The 21,680-nt window shown below is 44.9% G+C and overlaps 1 protein-coding gene across 4 annotated transcripts in view; it reads right to left on the bottom strand.

The window, feature by feature from the left end:
* Positions 1-4,148: 4,148 nt before the first annotated feature.
* Positions 4,149-21,680, bottom strand: part of SEPHS1 (selenophosphate synthetase 1) — a 28,038-nt gene continuing 10,506 nt past the window's right edge. For 2 of the 4 annotated variants that reach the window (XM_054435381.2, XM_054435382.2), the window contains exons 4-9: positions 20,193-20,300; positions 17,765-17,919; positions 16,371-16,461; positions 14,954-15,053; positions 9,553-9,765; positions 4,149-6,073 (exon numbers count right to left, since the gene is read on the bottom strand). In XM_054435381.2, coding sequence (XP_054291356.1) covers positions 5,859-6,073; positions 9,553-9,765; positions 14,954-15,053; positions 16,371-16,461; positions 17,765-17,919; positions 20,193-20,300 — 882 coding nt within the window. In that variant the 3' untranslated portion in view covers positions 4,149-5,858. The remainder of the gene's footprint in view (positions 6,074-9,552; positions 9,766-14,953; positions 15,054-16,370; positions 16,462-17,764; positions 17,920-20,192; positions 20,301-21,680) is intronic. The other 2 variants (XM_063669563.1, XM_063669564.1) reach the window with 1 other exon arrangement.

Below are 21,680 nucleotides of genomic sequence, written 5' to 3' on the forward strand. Positions count from 1 at the left end.
ATGCCTGTAATCCCGGCACTTTGGGAGGCTGAGTGACCCCCATCACTTGAGGTCAGGAGTTCGAGATCAGCCTGCCCAACATGGTGAACTCCCGTCTCCACTAAAAATACAAAAATTAGCCGGGCATGGTGGGAGGTGCCTGTAATCCCAGCTACTTGGGAGGCTGAGGCGGGAGAATCGCTTGAACCTGGGAGGCAGAGGTTGTAGTGAGCCAAGATCACGCCACTGCACTCCAGCCTGGGTGACAGAGACTCCGCCTAAAAAAAAAAAAGAAAGAATTAAGCGACATATAGGACTGGATACTGGGTAATGATCAACGTTAACATTTTATAGGCCATTATAATTTTCTTTTCTTTTTTTTTTTTTTTTTTTTTTTTTGAGATGGAGTCTCGCTCTGTCGCCCAGGCTGGAGTGCAGTGGCGCGATCTTGACTCACTGCAAGCTCCGCCTCCCGGGTTCACGCCATTCTCCTGCCTCAGCCTCCCGAGTAGCTGGGACTACAGGCACCCACCCCCACAACTGGCTAATTTTTTGTATTTTTAGTAGAGACGGGGTTTCACTGTGGTCTTGATCTCCTGACCTTGTGATCCGCCGTCTTGGCCTCCCAAAGTGCTGGGATTACAAGCGTGAGCCACAGTGCCCGGCCTCTTTTTTTTTTTCCTTTTCCTTTTTTTTTTTTTTTTTTTTTTTCGGGACAAAGTCTTACTCTGTCACCCAGGCTGGAGTGCAATGGCACAATCTCGGCTCACTGCAACCTCCGGGGCCCGGGTTCAAGCGATTCTCCTGCCCCAGCCTCCCGAGTAGCTGGGATTACAGGTGCACACCACCACACCTGGATAATTTTTGTATTTTTAGTAGAGACGGGGTTTCACCATGTTGGTAAGGTTGGTCTCGAACTCCTGACCTCGTGATCCGCCAGCCTAGGCCTCCCAAAGTGCTGGGATGACAGGCATGAGCCACTGTGCTTGGCCAGCCCCTTATAATTTTCTACGGGCCTATGCTTGTTCTAAAAATATAATAGTAGAAAACACACTGGCTTTTCTGCAATCAGATCACTAATAGAGTGAGTTTTCTGTTTCTTTTTTTTTTTTTTTTTGAGACGGAGTTTTGCTCTTGTTGCCCAGGCTGGAGTGTAGTGGTGCGATCTCAGCTGAGCGCAACCTCTGCCTCCCAGGTTCAAGCAATTCTCCTGCCTCAGCCTCCTGAGTAGCTGGGATTACAGGCGTGCACCACCATGCCCGGCTTATTTTGTATTTTTTTTTTTTTTTTAGCAGAGACGGGGTTTCTCCATGTTGAGGCTGATCTCGAACTCCTGACCTCAGGTGATCCACCCACCTCGGCCTCTCAAAGTGCTGGGATTGCAGGTGTGAGCCACCGTGTGTGGCCTTTTCTGTTTCTTTCTATGAAGCTTTGATAGGCTTCATTACATGCAGTTTCTCCTAAGCATAAAACTCCCTCTGAAAGCAACACGACTTAGAAAGGACAAAAACCACGGAAATCGTCAACTGTGTGTTCAGTGCTGGATGTCATATTTAAAGACTGTGAAACATAGGGAAACTTACAGCACCTTCCTTACCCTGAATTCACAGACAAATCAAAGCATTTGGCATTGGCAGCAGGCTTGGATTCCAGGCAATTCCAGAACCTGTCTAGATGCCCATGGGAGCACCGTCTTACCTACTGCTTTACCTAATGAAGACCTTGTGTGATCCATCCACTCCCATCCTCATTCAAGACACAGAGATTTAAGCATAGATAATAGGATATTCCCAGGCTTCACTTTTAACAGGACATTGGTGATTTTCACTGTGCCCCTTGGCATATTTAATGACTGTAATTCATATGCGGATTCTTAATGAGAAAAATTTACAAATTACTGTTCAAAGTAAATTATGTTGTCTATGCAACCACTGCCTAAGCTTGAGGAAAAGGGTGGGCTGGATGTGCAAGTGAGCAACTCAAGGATATATACACACAAATATACACAAAAACACACACACAGACACGACTGGTATCTGAAGCGTCGATGTCTATGCTTGCTCTATTACCTAAAAATAAAGTGCAGCACAGTATAGCTATTCTGGTCTCTATACAATTAAAACTAAGATTGAGAACTCAGATATAACTCTTTTAAAGGGAATGCTAAATTCAGACTGAAAATGCCTGGCTCATTCATCTATAAACAGAACAATTTGAAACACATTTATTCATTATAAAGCATGCAGAACTTGGAAGACTATAATCTACTATTTTTAAAGACTGAGCCAAAAAGTACATATTGCTTATACAGTATTTCAATTTTTCTTGGACTGAAACACAATAAATACCTCAACACAGCCTGTGCAAATAAGCAGCTTCAATATTCCTTCAGATTATTCCCAGTCCCTGAATGACTGACTCCACCCTGATCCAGCTGCCTCAGGTTGTATTCACTAATTCTGTGCGTTCTAACAGACTGTATTTTTGGATGCAACTATACTATGATTTACAGAAAACAAATCAGTATACCAAGATAAATACACTTCAGTGTGAAGTTTTAAAGTGCTACCAGAAAGTCAAATCGACTACTTACTGTCCACTGACTTTTTAAATTTTATTTTTTGTAGAGACGAGGTCTCACTATGTTGCTTAGGCTGGTCTCGAACTCCTGTGCTCAAGTGATCCTCTTGTCTCAGCTTCCCAAAGTGCTAGGATTATAGACATGAGCCACCATGTCTGGCCTGTCCACTGACTTTTAAAATGTTCTACATAGATTTTGCCAAGAACTCCAATATTCAATGACAATCATTTGAGTCTTTATGGAGCTTTCAAAATACAGGTAATTTCTGCTGCCTTGCTGGGCCATAGCTCAGATGTGGGAAGTAAACAGAATGGTCAAGATTTGATCGGAATGGTCAGTAAGAGAATGGTCGAGGAAAAAATTCCTGCAAAATATGTTGCAAAAGGCTGGGCATGGTGGCTCACACCTGTGATCCCAGCACTTTGGGAGGCCAAGGCAAGCGGATCGTTTGAGCTCAGTTTGAGACCAACATGGCAAAACTCTGTCTCTACTAAAAATACAAAAATTAGTCAGGCTTGGTGGCATGCGCCTGTAATCCCAGCTACTCGGGAGGCTGAGGTGGGAGAATCACTGGAACCTGGGAGGCAGAGGTTGCAGTGAGCTGAGATCGCACCACTGCACTCCAGCCTGGCTGACAGAGACTCCGCCTCAAAAAAAAAAAAAAAAAAAGTTGCAAAACCAGGTCCTCTTACTTTCCCTGCCTTCCTCTGCAACATTCCTTTTGAGATTTTTTTTTTTTTTATTATACTTTAAGTTTTAGGGTACATGTGCACAACGTGCAGGTTTGTTACATATGTATACATGTGCCATGTTGGTGTGCTGCACCCATGGTTCTGAAACTTTTTTGGCCATAGCCCCATGGGGTCCTTATTTAAGACATTCCCAAAGTCCCACACCCCAGAAATTCTGATTCTGTGAATCTGGAAAATCAGGGGCAGGAATGTTGCCTTCCAACACCCCGGGTGATTCTAACACAGGTGGATCTGGGCCACTATGCAATACTGGTTTTTGTTTGCTTGTTGAGACTTGAGTCTCAAAAGAGCTTGAGTTTGTTTCTTGAGACTGAGTCTCTGTCGCCCAAGCTGGAGTGCAGTGGTGTGATTGCAGGTTGCTCCCTGCAATCTCTATCTCCCGGGTTCAAGCGATTCTCGTGCCTCAGCCTACCCAGTAGCTGGGAATACAGGTGTGCGCCACCAAACCCAGCTAATTTTTGTATTTTTAGTAAAGACAGCGTTTCACCATGTTGGCAAGTCTGGTCTTGAACTCTGGACCTCTGGTCATCTGCCCACCTCAGCCTCCCAAAGTGCTGATATTACAGGTGTGAGCCACCATGCCTAGCCAACACTGCTTTAAATACAAATTCTTCCTCTTGGGATCATAAGACTTACACGGACCTCTAAGTACCCAACATTTTCTCTTTATAAACGTCAATCTTCACAAATATTATTTCCTTAAGTACATACTCCACTTAGCTCCCTCCTCTCAATAGGCCTGCCACTGAGGAAAACACCAGCTCTCACGGCACAGGCTACACTGAAGTTCAGAGTCAGTCATCGTTATTTAAAAAAAAAAAAAGCTCAACAGTAGGTTTATCTTACTCAGAGGTTTCCAACACACTTTATTTTGCAGACCACTCGTTTGTAGCTTTCGAGGACCAACATCTGTATCAATTCCTATAAAATGTCCAATCAATTTCAGTTCCGCAGCAGGCTCTTCCACACTGCGCACCATGCTTATGGCTGGAGGTCCAGTTACACATGCGTGAAGGCTGCCCTGCCCGCTGGTTCCTGGAGGAGGGCGTGTCCGAGTTAAAGCCTCTTCCAGGAGCTTGATCTTCCCAGGGGTCATTTCCTTTGGCAAGTCAGTTTACATGTGCAGCTTTGGTGCCTGTGAGCAGGAAGCACCAGAAACATGCAGGATGTGCTGCTTTTTCTCTCATGAAGATGGGCACTTGAGGATCCAGCGCCCTTGTGCTTAATGACAGGAATCCCTCCTCATTGCTTAGTAGGTTAAAATATAAGGAAGCCTCCACTTTACGAAACACAGAGAACACCTTTTTAGATTGCCTATTTATTCTAGAACTACAAAATTTAATTCAAGAAAATATAGGTCCCATGAAAGACTTAAAAGTTTTATAAAACTAAGATCTAGTTTTTCCCGATAAATTGTACTTTAGGCAAAACCCTCCCAACGCTTCTAAAATAATACTAAAAGGGGTATCTGATTATACAAGAGCAATTTAAAAAATTAAATATTTATTTGAATAACAAGTTTAAGTTCGAGCTGCAATGTTGGCAATGCAGGTTTTTAACACAGATCACAAAAAGCGTGCACAAAAAAGTACTGGCGCAAAGGACAAAATAATGCTAAGAATTAGGCTAAATAGCTGCTGATTTTAAGAAAACAAAAGGCCTGAAATCACTATACAAAATATAAAATGTATTAAACACTACCATCCACAGAACAGTCTTTATTATTGATTATATTTAAAAATTATTTGCGTAATTATATATTGAATTGTAAATGAGTATTATACATGAACCTCCATTCGGAAGGCAATTCCTTGTAGCACTATAGAACATCTAATTACATTGCAAAAAGTATCCTTTTTTGCTATCGATAAAACAGTTAATGGTATTACTGTAAATATCAGGAAGGCTACAAAAAAAGAAATAAGATTTCTTTTTTGTCTTCAAAGTGTTTTCCATGCAGTGAAGCACTTGCTGTGTTGAACTGAATGCACTACTGGAGAATGTTCTGGGCCCGAGATGCTCTTGAGACAAGACTAGGCTTTTCAAATCAAACACTCAAAGGAATCATGCAACCCTCTTATGACTGGGATACCGTCATGTGCCACTCACCAATGCTGTCTCTCCAGAAAACCATTCAAGACGCTTAAAAAAAAATCAGACTTATATGATAAATACACATAAAATGAAGACACCAACTGCTATTTGACACGACTACTGGTAATGTCTGTGCTATGTGAAAGCACCTTTAAAAAGAGCCTATGCGGCAAGAGATAAGTGTCTAAAGATTCAAAATGAATCAACAGTATTGGATAACAATATAATTCTCAACTCAGAAGCTGCCTCAAGATTAGGTGCATCTTCAGTTAATGTAACAGGAAAAAAAGGCAATGGATTTTATTTTATTAATTGTATCCACTTACAAACCGACCTAAGGTCACCCCGATGTGTAGACACAATGAGATTTTTGTTGTTTATAGTCTTTAATTGAAGTGATAAGGGAAATAGATCTATTTGAAAACAAAACCAAACAGCTATTTCTGTCTAGATTAAGAGGTGGCCCCGGGTGTGGGATTCACATTTTGAGTGGCCACTTGTGGTGCGACCTCGATGATCCGGGGTTTGTCTATGATTCTGGCTGTGCGGTTGCCCTTCTCTACAATCCCAATAATCCATGCTTGGTGGCCTTCACCATATTTGGGGGACTTTATCTCTGCACAGAACCGAGCTGCTTGCTCACGTGGTAAACAGATCAGAAGGCCGCCTGGCAAAAGAAAACAAGAATGACTGTTAGTGTTGACATGACAGCAGCTTCTCTGCCTCTGCTGCTTCTGCAGAGATCCAGCTTCCATCAACAACTTGCTGCCACCTATATGCAAGTAGCTCTTCGCATTGAACTAAGAAGCTTTTTTTTTGAGACAGGGTCTCACTCTGTGGCCCAAGCTGGAGTGCAGTGGTACAATCACGGCTCACTGCAGCCTCAATGTCCTGGCTCAGGTGACCCTCCCACTTCAGCTTTCCCAGTAGCTGGGATTACAAGTGTGCACCACCACACCTGGCTATGTTTTGTAGAGATGAGGTTTCACTGTGCTGTCCAGGCTGGTCTAAAACTCCTGGACTCAAGCAATCCACCTGCCTTGGCCTCCCAAAGTGCTGAGATTACAGGAATGAACCACCACTCCCAGCCTAAGAGGCCTGTTCTATGCTGTAATTAAGCAATTGCTAGTACACTCCTAACACACACACATATACACTCCAACTTTCAACTGTGAAAATGACCTATTTGTGAACCACATAACACTGTGTAGGGGTAAGGTGTTTGGGGCTTCAATAACCCATGTGGTAGCTATTTTTTCCAAGCTACACTGAAACAAATATTGACAAACAAAAGGGAACTTTTGATTCTCTACATCGACTCTCTCATTTTACCGAGAATGCTTTTTTGTATTTTTAGAAAATTTAAGACTCATGAAACAGTGTATGCCCCAAAGTATCTAGGTTCCAGGCTTGACTCTGTCATTATATCCAAAAGACAAACAGTATAAAATACATTAAAATAAACCTTTGTTGCTCTTTCCAGTAACTAGGCCAGAATTTTTTTTTTTTTTTTTTTTTTTTTTTTTGAGACGGAGTCTCGCTCTGTCTCCCAGGCTGGAGTGCAGTGGCACGATCTCGGCTCACTGCAAGCTCCACCTCCTGGGTTCACGCCATTCTCCTGCTTCAGCCTCCCGAGTAGCTGGGACTACAGGTGCCCACCACCACGCCTGGCTAATTTTTTGTATTTTTAGTAGAGACGGGGTTTCACTGTGTTAGCCAGGATGGTCTCGATCTCCTGACCTCGTGATCCACCCACCTTGGCCTCCCAAAGTGCTGGGATTACAGTTGTGAGCCACTGCACCTGGCCAAAATTTTTTATTTCTCTAAGTAGAAATAAGATGATGAGGAAAAACTGTAGTCTACTTCCACAAAATGTAAAAACCTTGTGGCTGGGCACGGTGGGTCACGCGTATAATCCCAGCACTTTGTGAGGCCAAGGCGGGTGGAACACCTGAGGTCAGGAGTTAGTTCAAGACCAGCCTGGCCAACATGGTAAAACCCTGTCCCTAAATTAGCTGAGCATGATGGCACACTCCTGTAATCCCAGCTACTCGGGCTGAGGCAAGAGAATCGCTTGAACCGGGGAGGCGGAGGTTGCAGTGAGCTGAGATCGTGCCATTGCACTCCAGCCTGGGTGACAAGAGCAAAACTCCATCGTAAAATCAAAAACCTCCCATTTCTGAAGAAAGGAAACAAACTTAAATGGCTGGTAACATTCATCAATTCATTCAATTTCCATTCAGTGCCCAATTATGTGGCAGACACTGTCCTGGCCAGAGCCTGAACGAGCAGGGGAAAAAAACCCTGCCCTGTTGGAGCTTACTTCTAGAAAATGGTTTGTTTTCTTAAATGGGAGGCTGAAGGGTCCTCCATAAAGGCGGTGAGAGGCCTGGCGGAGTCCTGAAGTCCCCTCGCCACAGCACAGGTCGACGTGACCAGGGCTTTGTGGTCCCAGCACTGTGGTCCCTTGCCCCGGCCTACTACGGAATCTCCCAGGCAGCCTTCACAGATGCTGAGGCCCAGGCCCGCCTGAGATGGATCCCACCGTTTTTGGGAGGCTGGGGCTAGGCATGTGTATTTTTCTTTTTTTTTTTGAGACAGTCTCACTCTGTCGCCCAGGCTGGAGTGCAGTGAGGCGATCTCGGCTCACTGCAACCTGTGCCTCCCGGGTTCAAGCGATTCTCCTGCCTCAGCCTCTGGAGTAGCTGGGATTAAAGAGCACACGCCACCACGCCCCGCTAATTTTTATATTTTTAGTAGAGACAGGGTTTCACCATGTTGGTCAGCCTGGTCTCGAACTCCTGACCTCGACCTCCCAAAGTGCTGGAATTACAGGCTGAGCCACCAGCCCTGGCCAGCATGTGTATATTTAAAATCCTAACGTGATTCCACTCTTTTGCAGGTAGAAAACTAGAGTTCTAGAGGAAAGGAAATAGAAAAAGAGAGAAACTGAAAAAAAGGGAAAAATAGGGAGACTTAAAAGATGAAACAGTCAAGGTAAAGGGAACAAAGCGGGCAAAAGAAAAACAGCACTTTAGGAGGATGCGCCGTCCGGCTCCAGGCGGGCACGGGAACGAGCGATGGCAAGCCTGTAAGCCTGTGGCATGGCGGCCTCGGTGGCCGGCAGGCCATGCTGGAGTATCTGCCATGATGAAGAGGAGGACGTCTCACAAGTTCCGGACAGATGTGGCCACCAAATTAATGAGGAAACAAAAGGAGCTTAAGCTTAGAAAAATGATAAGGGATATAAAAGCTCCCTAGGAGTCAAACTACTGGGGCGTATGGTGTCAGACCTGCACTGGTGTCTGACAGCTCTCTCTACCTACGCTTGCTCCATCTCCTGTTTATCCTCCATTTATGTTTCCTCTAATAAATTATTGCACATCTAAGAAAAAAGAAAAATGGCAATTTAAAGACATAACATCCTATTGCATTCTTTTTTATTCTATATCATTCTTTTCTTTCTTTTTTTTTTTTGAGGCAGAATCTTGCTCTGTCACCCAGGCTGGAGTGCAGTGGTGCAATCTCGGCTCACTAACCTCTGTTTCCCAGGTTCAAGCGATTCTCCTGGCTCAGCCTCCCAAGCAGCTGGGATTAAAGGCATGTACCACCACGCCCAGCTACTTTTTTTTGTATTTTTAGTGGAGATGGGGTTTCACCATGGCCAGGCTGGTCTTCAACTCCTGACCTCACGTGATGTGCCTGCCTCAGCCTCCTGAGGTGCCAGTATTACAGGCAAGAGCCACCATGCCCGGCCCCTTTTTTTCTCTATCATTCTTAAAACAACGTTAGACATTTTCAAGGAAAAAAATATCACCTGTTCAAAGTAACCTAGGGGTATTACAGTTAATTTCAAATGCGATGCTTTCAGTAAAAACTGAATGCTGACTTATCTCCCTCATCATCATATTCTTGCATCAAAAAGAGCACAGGCCACTCAACTTCAACAAGGCTGCTGGATCCGCCCAGCATGGCGGGGACCAGACCCACTGGGAGGAGGAAAGGCGCCAGCTGCTGCGGGGGCCGAGGTCGGCAGCACGGAACTCCAACAGAGTGGCGGCCCACTCGGGGTGGGGTTGCTGCTTTCTCGCTGAGCCTTCTGTTAGCCTCACTATTTACTCCTCAGACACACCCAGCATCCTGTACCTGAAGTCTCCGGGCAAGTCCCGTGCATGAGGCCGAACATGTTTCCACAGGCCTTGCTCACCGCAGCCATCTTGGCCAGCACCGGGAGGTTGTGAATTACAAACGACACCTCGTTCCTCTGCTGCTTGGCCAGGTTCTGCGCATGGCCCAAAATCCCGAAGCCCGTGATGTCAGTGGCGGCGTGGGCATTGAACGTGTGCATGAGTCCTGCAGCTGGGAGAGAGAGGGGCGACTCTGAGAAAAAACACCTTTCCTCAACTCAAAAATCTTTTGTCCGCAATTAATCTGCAACTTCCTTACTTGTTAGGGAGATGACATATCGGAATAATGAAAACGCAATGTTGTAAAACCAACCAAAGACATAATGAAATTCCAAAAGTTCTTATTTCAGTTTGAGCCACCTGAAAACTATCAGAAGCTTCAATCAATAGTAATTTTCCAGTAAACTAAAAAAACTATGCAGAGGGATTATGATCTCAGTGGAAGGTAAACCTGCCAAGACCATCCTAAAACCAAAGAACGGCACTTTTTTCTTTTTTTGAGATGGAGTCTCACTCTGTCATCTAGGCTGGGGTGCAGTCGTACGATCTCGGCTCACTGCAACCTCTGCCTCCAGGGCTGAAGTGATTTTCCTGCCTCAGCCTCCTGAATAGCTGGGACTACAGGTGCGCACCACCACGCCCAGCTAATTTCTGTATTTTTAGCAGAGACAGGGTTTCACCATATTGGCCAGGCTGGTCTTGAACTCCTGACCTCATGATCCACCCGCCCTGGCCTCCCATAGTGCTGGGATTACAGACGTGAGCCACCACACCCAGCCAAGACCAGCACTTTTTAAGAAGGCCTTGCTCAATATCAAGGTACTCTCACTAAAGGTGAATTGCGTGCAAGTTTATTTTTCAATTTCCTCTTTTTTTTTTTTTTTAAGAGACAGAGTCTTGCTCTATTGCCCAGGCTGGAGTGCAGTGGCATGATCATAACTCACTGCAGCCTCGTCCTCTTGGGCTCAGGCAATCGTCCTGCCTCAGCCTCCCAAAGTGCTGGGATTACAAGTGTGAGCCACTGCTCAATAATATTCCGTACTACAGATACACTACATTTTGTTTATCCATTCATCCACTCACCTACTGAAGAAATGAATGGCTGCTTCCAAGTTTGGGCAATTATGAATAATGCTGCTATGAACATTTGTCTGCAGGCTTTTGTGTGAATGTAAGTTTTCAACTTTTTTGAGTGAATATCAAGAAGCACAATCGCTGCTTCATATAACATATTTAGTTTCATAAGAAATTGCCAAACTGACTTTCGAAGTGGCTGTGCCAGTTTTCAGTCCTACCAGTAATGAATGAGAGTTCCTTCCTGTTTCTCTACATCCTTGCCAGCAGTTGGTATTATCAGTGTTTTTGGTTTTTTTTTTGAGACAGGGTCTCGCTTTGTCACCCAGGCTGGAGTGAGGTGGTGCGATTACAGCTTACTGCAGCCTCGACCTCCTGGGCTCAAGGGATCCTCCCACCTCAGCTTTCCAAGTAGCTGGGACTAAGGCGCAAGCCACCATGCCCAGCTAATTTTTTGTATTTTTTTGGTAGAGATGGAGTTTCACCACGTTGCCCAGGCTATTCTCAGTGTTTTGGATTTTAGCCATTCTAACAGGCAAGTAGTGGTACCTCAATCACTGCTTTAATCTACAGCTCCCTACTGACGCACGACACTGAAGGGTTCCTTTGATGCTTATTTGCCATCTGCGTACCTTCTTCCATGGTGTCTGTCAAGGTCTTTGGGCCATGTTTAAATTGAGTTGTTTTTTATTATTGAGTTTTAAGAGTTCTTTGTATATTTTGGATACCTGACCTTCAACAGGTATGTGTTTGACAAAATTTTTCTCCCAGTCTGTGGCTTGTCTTTTCATCCCCTTAACAGTGTTTTTCACCAAGCAGAAGTTTTTTTATATTAATAAAGCCAAACTTACCAATTTTTTAATAGATAGTGCTTTTGGTGTTATAAAGTCATCACCAAACCCAAAGCCACCTAAATTTTCTCTGATGTTACCTTCTTCCAGTTTTATATTGTTGTGTTTTATTTAGGTCTACGACTCATCGATATGGTCTGGCTCTGTGTCCCCACCTAAATCTCATCTCGAATTGTAATCCCCACATGTCAAGAGAGGGACCTGGTGGGAGGTGATTGAATCATGGGGGCGGTTTCCCTCATGCTGTTCTCGTCAGGGTGAATGAATTCTCATGAGATCTGATGGTTTTGTAAGTGGCAGTTTCCCCTGCTCTTCTCTGTCCTGCTGCCTCATGAAGAACCTAGGTGCCTGTTTCCCCTTCACCATCTACCACGACTGTAAGTTTCCTGAGGCCTCCCCAGCCATGTGAAACTGCGAGTCAATTAAACCTCTTTCCTTTATAAATTACCCAGTCAGCCGGGCATGGTGGCTCACGCCTGCAATTCCAGCACTTTGGGAGGCCAAGGTCAGGAGTTCAAGACCAGCCTGACCAACATGGTGAAACCCCGTCTCTACAAAAAATACCAAAATTAGTGGGGTGTGGTGGCGTGCGCCCTGTAATCCCAGCTACTCCAGAGGCTGAGGCAGGAGAATCGCTTGAACCCGGGAGGCACAGGTTGCAGTGAGCTGAGATCGCCTCACTGCACTCCAGCCTGGGTGACACAGTGAGACTCCGTCCACAAAAAAAATAATAATAGGCCGGGCGCAGTGGCTCATGCCTGTAATCCCAGCACTTTGGGAGGCCGAGGCGGGCAGATCACGAGGTCAGGAGATCGAGACCATCCTGGCTAACACGGTGAAACCCTGTGTCTACTAAAAATACAAAAAATTAGCCAGGCACAGTGGCGGGTGCCTATAGTCCCAGCTACTCGGGAGGCTGAGGCAGGAGAATGGCGTGAACCCAGAAGGCGGAGCTTGCGGTGAGCCAAGATAGCACCACTGCACTCCAGCCTGGGCGAAAGAGCAAGACTCTGTCTCAAAAAAAAAATAAATAAAATAAATAAAATAATAATAATAATAATAATAATAAATGAATAAATAAATTACCCAGTCGTGGCTATTTATAGCAGTGTGAAAACACACTAAACATTCATTTTGAGTTAATCTTTATGAAAGGTGTAAGATCTCCATCCAGAATAATTTTTTTCATGTGAATGTCCACTTGTTCCAGCACCATTTGGTGAAAAGACTAATTTCTCCAATGAATTGCCTTCACTCCTTTGTCAAAAATCAGTTGAGTGGCTCATGCCTGTAATCCCAGTACTTTGGGAGGCCGAGATAGGCGGATCACAAGGTCAGGGGTTCAAGACTAGCCTGGCCAACATGGTGAAAACCTGTCTCTACTAAAAATACAAAAATTAGCCAGGCGTGGTGGCGGGCGCCTATAATCCCAGATACTTGGGAGGCTGAGGCAGAAGAATCACTTGAAATTGGAAGGCGGAGGTTGCGGTGAGCCAAGATCCTGCCCCTGCACTTCATCCTGGGCGAAAGAGCAAAACTCCATCTCAAAAAAAAAATCAGTTGACTATAATATGGACCTACCTCTGTATTCTCTTTTCTGTTCCTCTGATCTATAACTTTTTTTTTTTGAGACACGGTCTCACTGTCACCCAGGCTGAAGTGTAGGGGTATGATCACCACTCACTGCAGTCTCAACATCCTGGACTCAAGTAATCCTCCCACCTCAGCCTCTCGAGTAGCTTAGACTACAGGAATGCACCAGGCACAGCTAATTTGTTTTTTTTTTTTTTTGAAGAGATGAGATGGGGTCTCACTATGTTGCCTAGGCTGGTCTCAAACTGCTGGAGTCAAGTGATCCTCCCGCCTCAACCTCCCAAAGTGCTGGATTATAGGCGTGAGCCACTGTGCCTGGCTATAACTTTCTTACAAGTAACAACAAATTACAGAAAATTTTTATTTCCAAATGAATTGTTAAAAAATAGGTAAAAGATAATTGCGGTACATTTCTCTGGTAAAACATTATCTAGCCATTAAAAATTATGTGTACTAGGAGGTGGTGGCACACACCTGTAATCCCAGCACCTTGGGAGGCCAAGGAGGGCGGATCACCTGAGGTCAGGAGTTCGAGACCAGCCTGGCCAACGTAGTGAAACCCCGTCTCTACCAAAAATACAAAAATCCGCCGGGCATGGTGATGCGTGCCTGTAGTCCCAGCTACTGGGAAGGCTGAGGCAACAGAACTGCTTGAACCTGGTAGGTGGCGGTTGCAGTGAGCCGAGATCACACCAATGCACTCCAGCATGGGCGACAGAGTTAGATTTTGTCTCAAAAAAAAAAAAAAAAAGTTTACTAGGATACATAATATGGGAAACATTAGTCATGTCAAAACAACAAAAGCAGGCACTCCAAATACATATACTTATACTAACCATTATATAGTGAAAACTTATACTAACCACTACTTTAAAACAACAATAGTAAATCACCAGCCAAACATGAAAAAAGTCCTGGAAGAATACATAAAAATGCTAGCCAGAGCTGTTTTGGGTGGAGGGACTATGGACAACTTTTTTCTGTACTATTTTCCATTTTCTAAAAACTTTTCTATAATAAGCATGTAATTCTTTTATAGTAGAAAAAATGTATAAAATAAATGGGGAGAGAAGACATATTAAAAAATGCTTTTTAAACATAGCGTGCCATTGTAAACTGTGGTGAACACTTTGGAAGACAGTTTGGCACTAACTATAAAAGCTGAGCCAGTACTGATCTCTTACACGTGCATCAGAGGGCTGGGCCGAGGAAGTCCATAGCAGTCGTCCCAGTGTGAAACAGGAGAGCAGAGAAGCCAGTGGAAAAATCAACACAGCAGTCAAAAGGAATCTACTACAGCTACATATAACAAGGAGACTCTCAGGAACAATGGCGGATAAAGCAAGTAAAAAAAATGCAAAACTAATTTACTGCTTAAGAACACAGGGCTGTGCAATAAAAATATTCTAAAATGCAAGAAAATAAACACAAAATTCAGTGGTTACACTTAAGCAGGAACGCAGGGGATGGGTGGGAGTGGGAGCACCTCTAGGCTTCCAAGGTTATATTCTGGAAATAGCTCCAGTATATTAAACTTTCTAAATTTTCATTCTGAATGGTTTGCTTCCAAACCTTACATAGGTAACCCACACAAATGCTTTCTAGAAATAGTTGCCTCTGGTATGTCAGAGGTTAGGACTTCCTTCTTAATGATAAAGCACTGTAAGTCAGGGACCATCTGCAGTGATCTATGGAACGCCAACCTGGTACCAGGAGAAGACGGTCTGTAGTCACTGGCCAAAAATCTGGCCACCTACCCTGAGACAGTATGTGGCCAGCAAAGCCTAAGATATTTACTGTCTTGGACCCCTGGGACTGAAGTGCCCTTCCCACCTGCCATACCTGTCCTGTTGAGCCTCGCCATGTTCATCATCGCCTCCTGGTAGGCCAGCTCTACATCTTCTTGGGTGACCACTAGTTTAATCTTATTCCATTTCTCAGGCTGATAATAGGAATGTAGGTGAGGGAGAGAAAGAGAGGAAAATGTGATTAATCTTTACTTCTAGCAACTGAGAAAAACAGCAACTTTTTCTTATTTAACTTCTAGGGACTTTAATTCAGAAAACTGAATTTTCCAACTCTGGTTTTTCTGTGGATAGTATTTTAGGTGTCCATTAGACCTGTCAGCATGGTATCTTTTCTCTTCTCATCCCACATTTCTGTAATCAAATGCTGTAATTTATTGGGTATGTGTAGCCTAGCGGGACACATGGCGGCACTGCTGTACATGCAGTGTAGTGTCCTGCTAGTGGAGAAGGGCTCCCCCATCCCTGACACTCCCTGCCTCACCTGCTTCCAGCTCCCTGCTAGCTCAGGCCTGGGAGGTGGGGCTGGAAGGCACCTCTGCGCAACATCCCCGCAATGGCCTTCTGCTCTGCTCCCCATCACAGGAGGAGGAGGGAAAAACTGCTAAAGAACATGGCAGCCTTAGAGAATTTCTCTACCCTGCTACATCAAGCTAAGATATACCAGCCTGATGAAAGACGTGCAATTATTGATTATTCTCTTTCAACTGTTTCTCAGGACTGGTAGTTTCAGATGATAGCTGTAGAAATTAAATGCACCATGATATGTGAGAATATACCCCGATCTTATTAATTTGTGAGTTCTTATGGCAATGAAGAAAACCAATCTTAAAGTATGACTATAGCTCACTGGAAAAATGACTCACGAGACATATCCTCATTATAGATAGATTCATTCTGCACAAGAGAACTATTTATCAAAATGTTCTGAGTTACTAATCAGTTTAAAAAGACAAAACTACCAAACAAAAACAACCAAAAACTGCATAAAACAATTTGAACTGTCAATAACCCTGGTTTTATTTATACCCCAAACACTACGCCTTCCACAAATTCTCCTCCATATTATTTCTTAGTGATGTTTAAGACATGAAAGACGAAGCTATCTCAGGGCCAAGTAAACAAAGCTAACCCCTTGCTGAGCAAATTCTTTACAGAAAAATCTTAAATCTCCAAGCTGGGGCTTACCTACTGCAATCAAGCATTCAATATGCAAAACTGTTATTTATTTATTATTTTTTTTTACTTGATTTTTTTTTATTATTATTATACTTTAAATTTTGCAAAACTGTTATTTAAAGAATATGAACAATTCCTAGGATTTCTTTAAGGACTTGACTAATATTAACTCCCTGGATATGAAACTAAAAAACCTCATTTCCTAAATCCTCCAACAAAAATTACCTACAAACGTACCATTCCCCTCCCTCCCATCACAGCAGTGGTTTACTCACAATATCCAGCCACTGGTGCACAGCCACTGCCACCTGTGTCCCCAGGGGTTTTGTCAACACCAGCACGTCTCCTGGCACTGCATTGTCTGGCCTGAAGAAAAGAAAAGGGCACGTTCTAGTCAAACTAACCAAGGAGATGAGCTCATTGTTATTAACACAAGAGAAGGAATAATCTGTCAAAAATATATTTGCCTTTGCATTTACTTAAATTGAAGCCAACCACCAGCATGTATGGGACAGAGCCTTGCAACCTGCTACTGAGGCTATTGCTGGAACAAAACATTCAGCCGTCAGGCTGGACACAGCGGCTCATTTCTGTAATCCCAGCACTTTGAGAGTTCAAGGTGGGAGGATCACTTGAGCCCAGGAGTTCAGGACCAGCCTGGGCAACACAACAAGGACCCCATTTCAAAAATAATATATGTATTTTTAAAAAGAATGAAACATTTAGTCTTCGAATATTTCATCAGGCCCAGATTTCCCCTCGACCACATATGAGTGTGTGTGTAATTTTCACTACAGACCCACTAGCATTCAAAAGCTTCTGAAACAGAGAGTGCTTCTTTATGATCACTGATATGCTAGAGACTCAGGACGGATTTTTCGGCCCAGGGGTTTGGTGGATTTGCAGGCAATCTGTGGGTCTAATGTCTTGGTGATTTCTGCCTCCAGGTTCTCAAACTCAGACTGACCGATGGTGAGTTTCCTACCTGGCACCCAGACGCCTTGGTGGTCCCTGTCTTAGAGACAGAAGGCAATACTAAAAAGGCACCTCTAAAAGATGACAACTGATGCCCCGAATGAAACATCTACCAGATTTGCATTCACACTACCAGGAAGCAGGTCTGAGAGTTGGGCGTTTCACAGCTTCACGAGCTGAGCTCCCGAATCGTTCCATTCCCTGATGCTGGCCTCCTTAGGTGCTCATCCAAGTCGATGAAAACAAAGCCAGGGCCACAGGCTTCAACACCGACACCCAGCTCCCCAGCTCAACCTACACCATTTGTATCCACTCTCAGCTTTGAAAAATAGAATTCTATGACTGTCTCGTTCTGTTGCCCAGGCTAGAGTGCAGGGGCGTGATCTCGGCTCACTGCAACCTCCAACCCTGGGGTTCAACCGATTCTCCTGCCTCAGCCTCCAGAGTAGCTGGAACTACAGGCTTGCGCCACCATGCCTGGCTAATTTTTGTATTTTTAGTAGAGACAGGGTATCGCCACATTGGCCAGGCTGATCTCAAACTCCTGACCTCAGGTGATCTGCCCACCTCGGCCTATCAAAGTCTGGGATTATATGCGTGAGCCACTGCACCCGACCTTAATACATCAAGTTTTAAAAAGAGACGACAGAGAGAGAAAAACAGGTCAGGTGATATTAAACAAAAATCAACTTACATGATAAATTCATTGGGCTGGCAAACAGTGGTAGCGACTCCTCCCAGGACAATCCACGGGTTTAGTACTGTTTGGCCGCCCGTTACAGACGTTCCTGCTTCCTCAGCTGCGTCTTTAAAACCTTGGATAATCAGAGGCATCACTTTATCCCTTTCCTAGGGTTGAAAAAGGTACAAATAAAAAGTCAAAGAATTCTGTTCAAAACCCAGAAAAGGTTTTTACACTTACAGTTATAAAAGGAACCATAAAATCCTAAAGGAAGTCCTCAAAGTTTACAGACAGGGCAGGTTGTTAACCAAAGCTAGGGGCCAGGCATAATCGCTCACGCCTGTAATCCCAGCACTTTGGGAGACCAAGGTGGGCAGAGAGCTTGAGCCCAGGAGTTTAAGACCAGTCTGGGCAACGCAGACAGACCCCTTTCTCTACAAAACGTAAAAATTGCTGGGTGACCGGGCACGGTGGCTCATGCCTGTATTCCCAGGACTTTGGGAGGCTGAGGCGGGCAGATCACCTGAGGTCAGGAGTTTGAGACCAGCTTGGCCAACATGGTGAAACCCCGTCTCTACTAAAAATACAAAAGTTAGCCGGGTGTGACAGCATGTGCCTGTAATCCCAGCTACTTGGGAGGCTGAGGCAGGAGAATTGCTTGAACCCGGGAGGCAGAGGTTGCAGTGACCCAAGATTGTGCCACTGCACTCCAGTCCTGGGCACAAGAGTGAGACTTCATCTCAAAAAAAAAAAAATTGCTGGGTGTGGTGGCATGTGCCTGTGGTCCCAGCTATTCCGGAGGCTGAAGTGGGAGGATGTCTTGAGCCCGGGAGGCTGAGGCTGCTGCAGTGAGCTCTCATCATGCCACTGCACTCCAACCTGGGCAACACAGGGAGATCTTGTCTCAAAAACAAACAAAAACAAAAACAAAAGCTAGAAAATATTTCACATTGTAATCATTTTATCCAATGCTGGAAGATGTTCTAGACAACAATGTAAATAAAGCCCAGACACCAACATTGTCTGGACTCAGTGCACAGGACCAGCCCTAGGTCTGATGACTGCTGGAAGCCAGCTGTCCAATGCTCCTTGAGAATCTCAAGACTGGCTTCTTAAGCACAGGTCCCCTGCCCTGGAGTAGGCATCCATCCTACCAAGGATTGGCTGCAGGCTATGAGTAATCCACACTGACAGAGCCTGCGCCAAGACCACCATGCACCACTGATGACTACAGCCCACGTTCGAGGGCAGGAAAGGGCCTACTGGAAACTCAAGTTTCTCTAAGGCAGGGCAAACTGTTGGGGGCTTTCGGGACAAAAACGAGTACCTGTCTATCTAAATAGGAATTCATCTCTGGTTCAAAGAACAGGTTCAGACAGCAAGGGCACAGAATGCTAGGCAATGACACGGAGGCGTGAGCACCTGGTGGCCCTAGCCCGTCACCATCTACATCCACGACATCCCCAGCCACAGCAGAGGGGGTGCCCTCTAAGTGCCACGTGTCCCAGATCTGTAAGGCTGTGTCTGATTCACACTGAGGCACCATTACTATGGCCGAAACTTTATTTTAAAAAATGCACAGGTCAGGTGCGGTGGCTCATGCCTATAATCCCAGCACTTCGGGAGGCCGAGGTGGGCGGATCACAAGCTCAGGAGTTCGAGACCAGCCCGACCAACATGGTGAAACCCCGTCTCTACTGAAAATACAAAAATTAGCCGGGGGTGCTGGCGTGCCCCTGTAATCCCAGCTACTTAGGAGGCTGAGGCAGGAGAATTGCTTGAACCTGGGAGGTGAAGGCTGCAGTGAGCTGAGCTTGCACCACTACACTCTAGCCTGGGTGACAGAGTGAGACTCCGTCTCAAAAAAACAAAAAACACACACACACAAACGTCTTGGGCCGGGCACGGCGTTTCACGCCTGCCATCCCAGCACTTTAGGGTGCCGAGATGGGTGGATTACCTGAGGTCAGGAGTTGAGAACAGCCTGGCCAACGTGGTAAAACGCCATCTCTAATAAAAATACACAAATTAGCCAGGTGTGGTGGTACACGCCTGTAATCCCAGCTACTTGGGAGGCTGAGGCAGGAGAATTGCTTGAACCCGGGAGGCGGAGGTTGCAGTGGACTGAGATTGCGCCACTACACTCCAGCCTGGGCGACAGAGCGAGACTCCTGTCTCAAAAAAAAAAAAAAAAAAAGTCTTGGTTTCAGTCTACCGGGAAGAGAGAAAGGGAGCAGGTGGCAGAAGTGAAAAGATGAATAGGCCAGGCTTTCTCATTTTAATTTACTGGTAACTGCCAAAAAGTGGAGAGCCAGAAGGAGTGCAGGCAGCCATATGGCCTGGGCTCCTCGCTTTCCAGATGGGAAACCAAGTCTAACCAAGGCCAGAGATGCCACCGAGACAACACGGACCAGGCAGCAGCCAGGTAGCTCCTACTTACCCTGTCGGTCATTTTATTACTGACTCCAAGGAGCATCAGCATATTGTCACACTCTGTGACCCCCATTGCATAGAGGTCGCTGAGGACATTGGCACACGCTATCCTGCCCTAGGAAGAGAGGGAAACATGAGAAAGGACGACCGGGGACTTTCCATCTGCAGAAACTGAATGAGCCATGGAGCGGACTCCACAGAGAACGTGGGGACTTTCCAGGAGTGGTAGCTACTGGGATGGGGTCCTCAGTTTCTATGATTTACAGACTGGCAACCTTTCCTGCATCACAGAGTCACCAGGCCATTCGTTTTTTCTGACATTCCTGTTACCATCTCTTTCTTGTGCAGAACAAAGAATGTACCAGTTTTTCTCCATTCTAAATTTTAGAAGTCTGCAATTTATTTAGATAGGGGAAGGGGTATATGTGCAGCGAATGAGGAGAAGCAAAGTTAGAAATGACAGTCTTGGGGGAAGAGCTATGGAGCGAAAAAGCCTGCAAACAACTCTCCTAAAGAAAAGTTGGAAACAGCCACATATCCCAAATAGATTCTAAAAATGGCTGGCTTTAGTGGTTATAGAGAAGGAGATAGTCTTTGCGCACTTGGATTAAGAAATGTTTGCAGCTTAGGCTGGGTGTGATAGCTCACGCCTGTAATCCCAGCAATTTGAGAGGCTGAATCAGGTGGATCACTTGAGGCCAGGAAAACGCTGTTTCTACTAAAAATATAAAAACTAGCTGGGCATGGTGGCACACACCTGTAGTCCCAGCTACTTGGGAGGCTGAGGCATGAAAATCGCTTGAACCTGGGAGGTGGAGGTTGCAGTGAGCTCAGATTGTGCCACTGCACTCTAGCCTGGGCAACAGAGCAAGACTCTGTCAATAAACAACAACAAAAAAAACGAAAAAAATTTTTGTAGCTTCTTTTCAAGGTTGTATGAGATAAACAGAAAAATCATCTTAAGAAACAAAAAAATACCCAGGGCAGAAGTCATATTGTTTTCAAAAGAAAAAGAGAAGCATTTCCTAGTAAATGATGTCATTTTATTAGGAACTTTAAAATACAATTCAACAGAAATGTGGTAATGAAGATTTTTTTTATTGCCACTGGAGATTTTTAAAAGTTAAGTTGCCCTTACCTAAATTTTTATCTTTTATAAACAATAAAGAGAAAATACAAATTTTCCTTCTGACATAAGGACAATCAAACTCCCAAGTGTTATCATTTCCAATGGCTGTTCAATTGCTTGCCTTACGCTTTCTTATACATTCCTGGAAGTCAGCAATGCAGCTCAACAACCATCTGTGGCCGCACTTTCAGTATCATGAAGCCAGTCCACGAGGCCAACAGGTGGTCTACAACTTGGACAAGCCAGTTGCTAGTTAGGGGGGTGGTGATTTAGTGCCCCTTCTGTTCTGGGTGCTCTCATTTTAGGAGATGCTGGAAAACAATGGACTCTAGTTTTAGCCATCCCTGCCACCTGGTCATGTGGGAC

Source organism: Pongo pygmaeus, chromosome 8 (genome assembly GCF_028885625.2).
Source record: "Pongo pygmaeus isolate AG05252 chromosome 8, NHGRI_mPonPyg2-v2.0_pri, whole genome shotgun sequence".
NCBI classification, from domain to species: domain Eukaryota; kingdom Metazoa; phylum Chordata; class Mammalia; order Primates; family Hominidae; genus Pongo; species Pongo pygmaeus.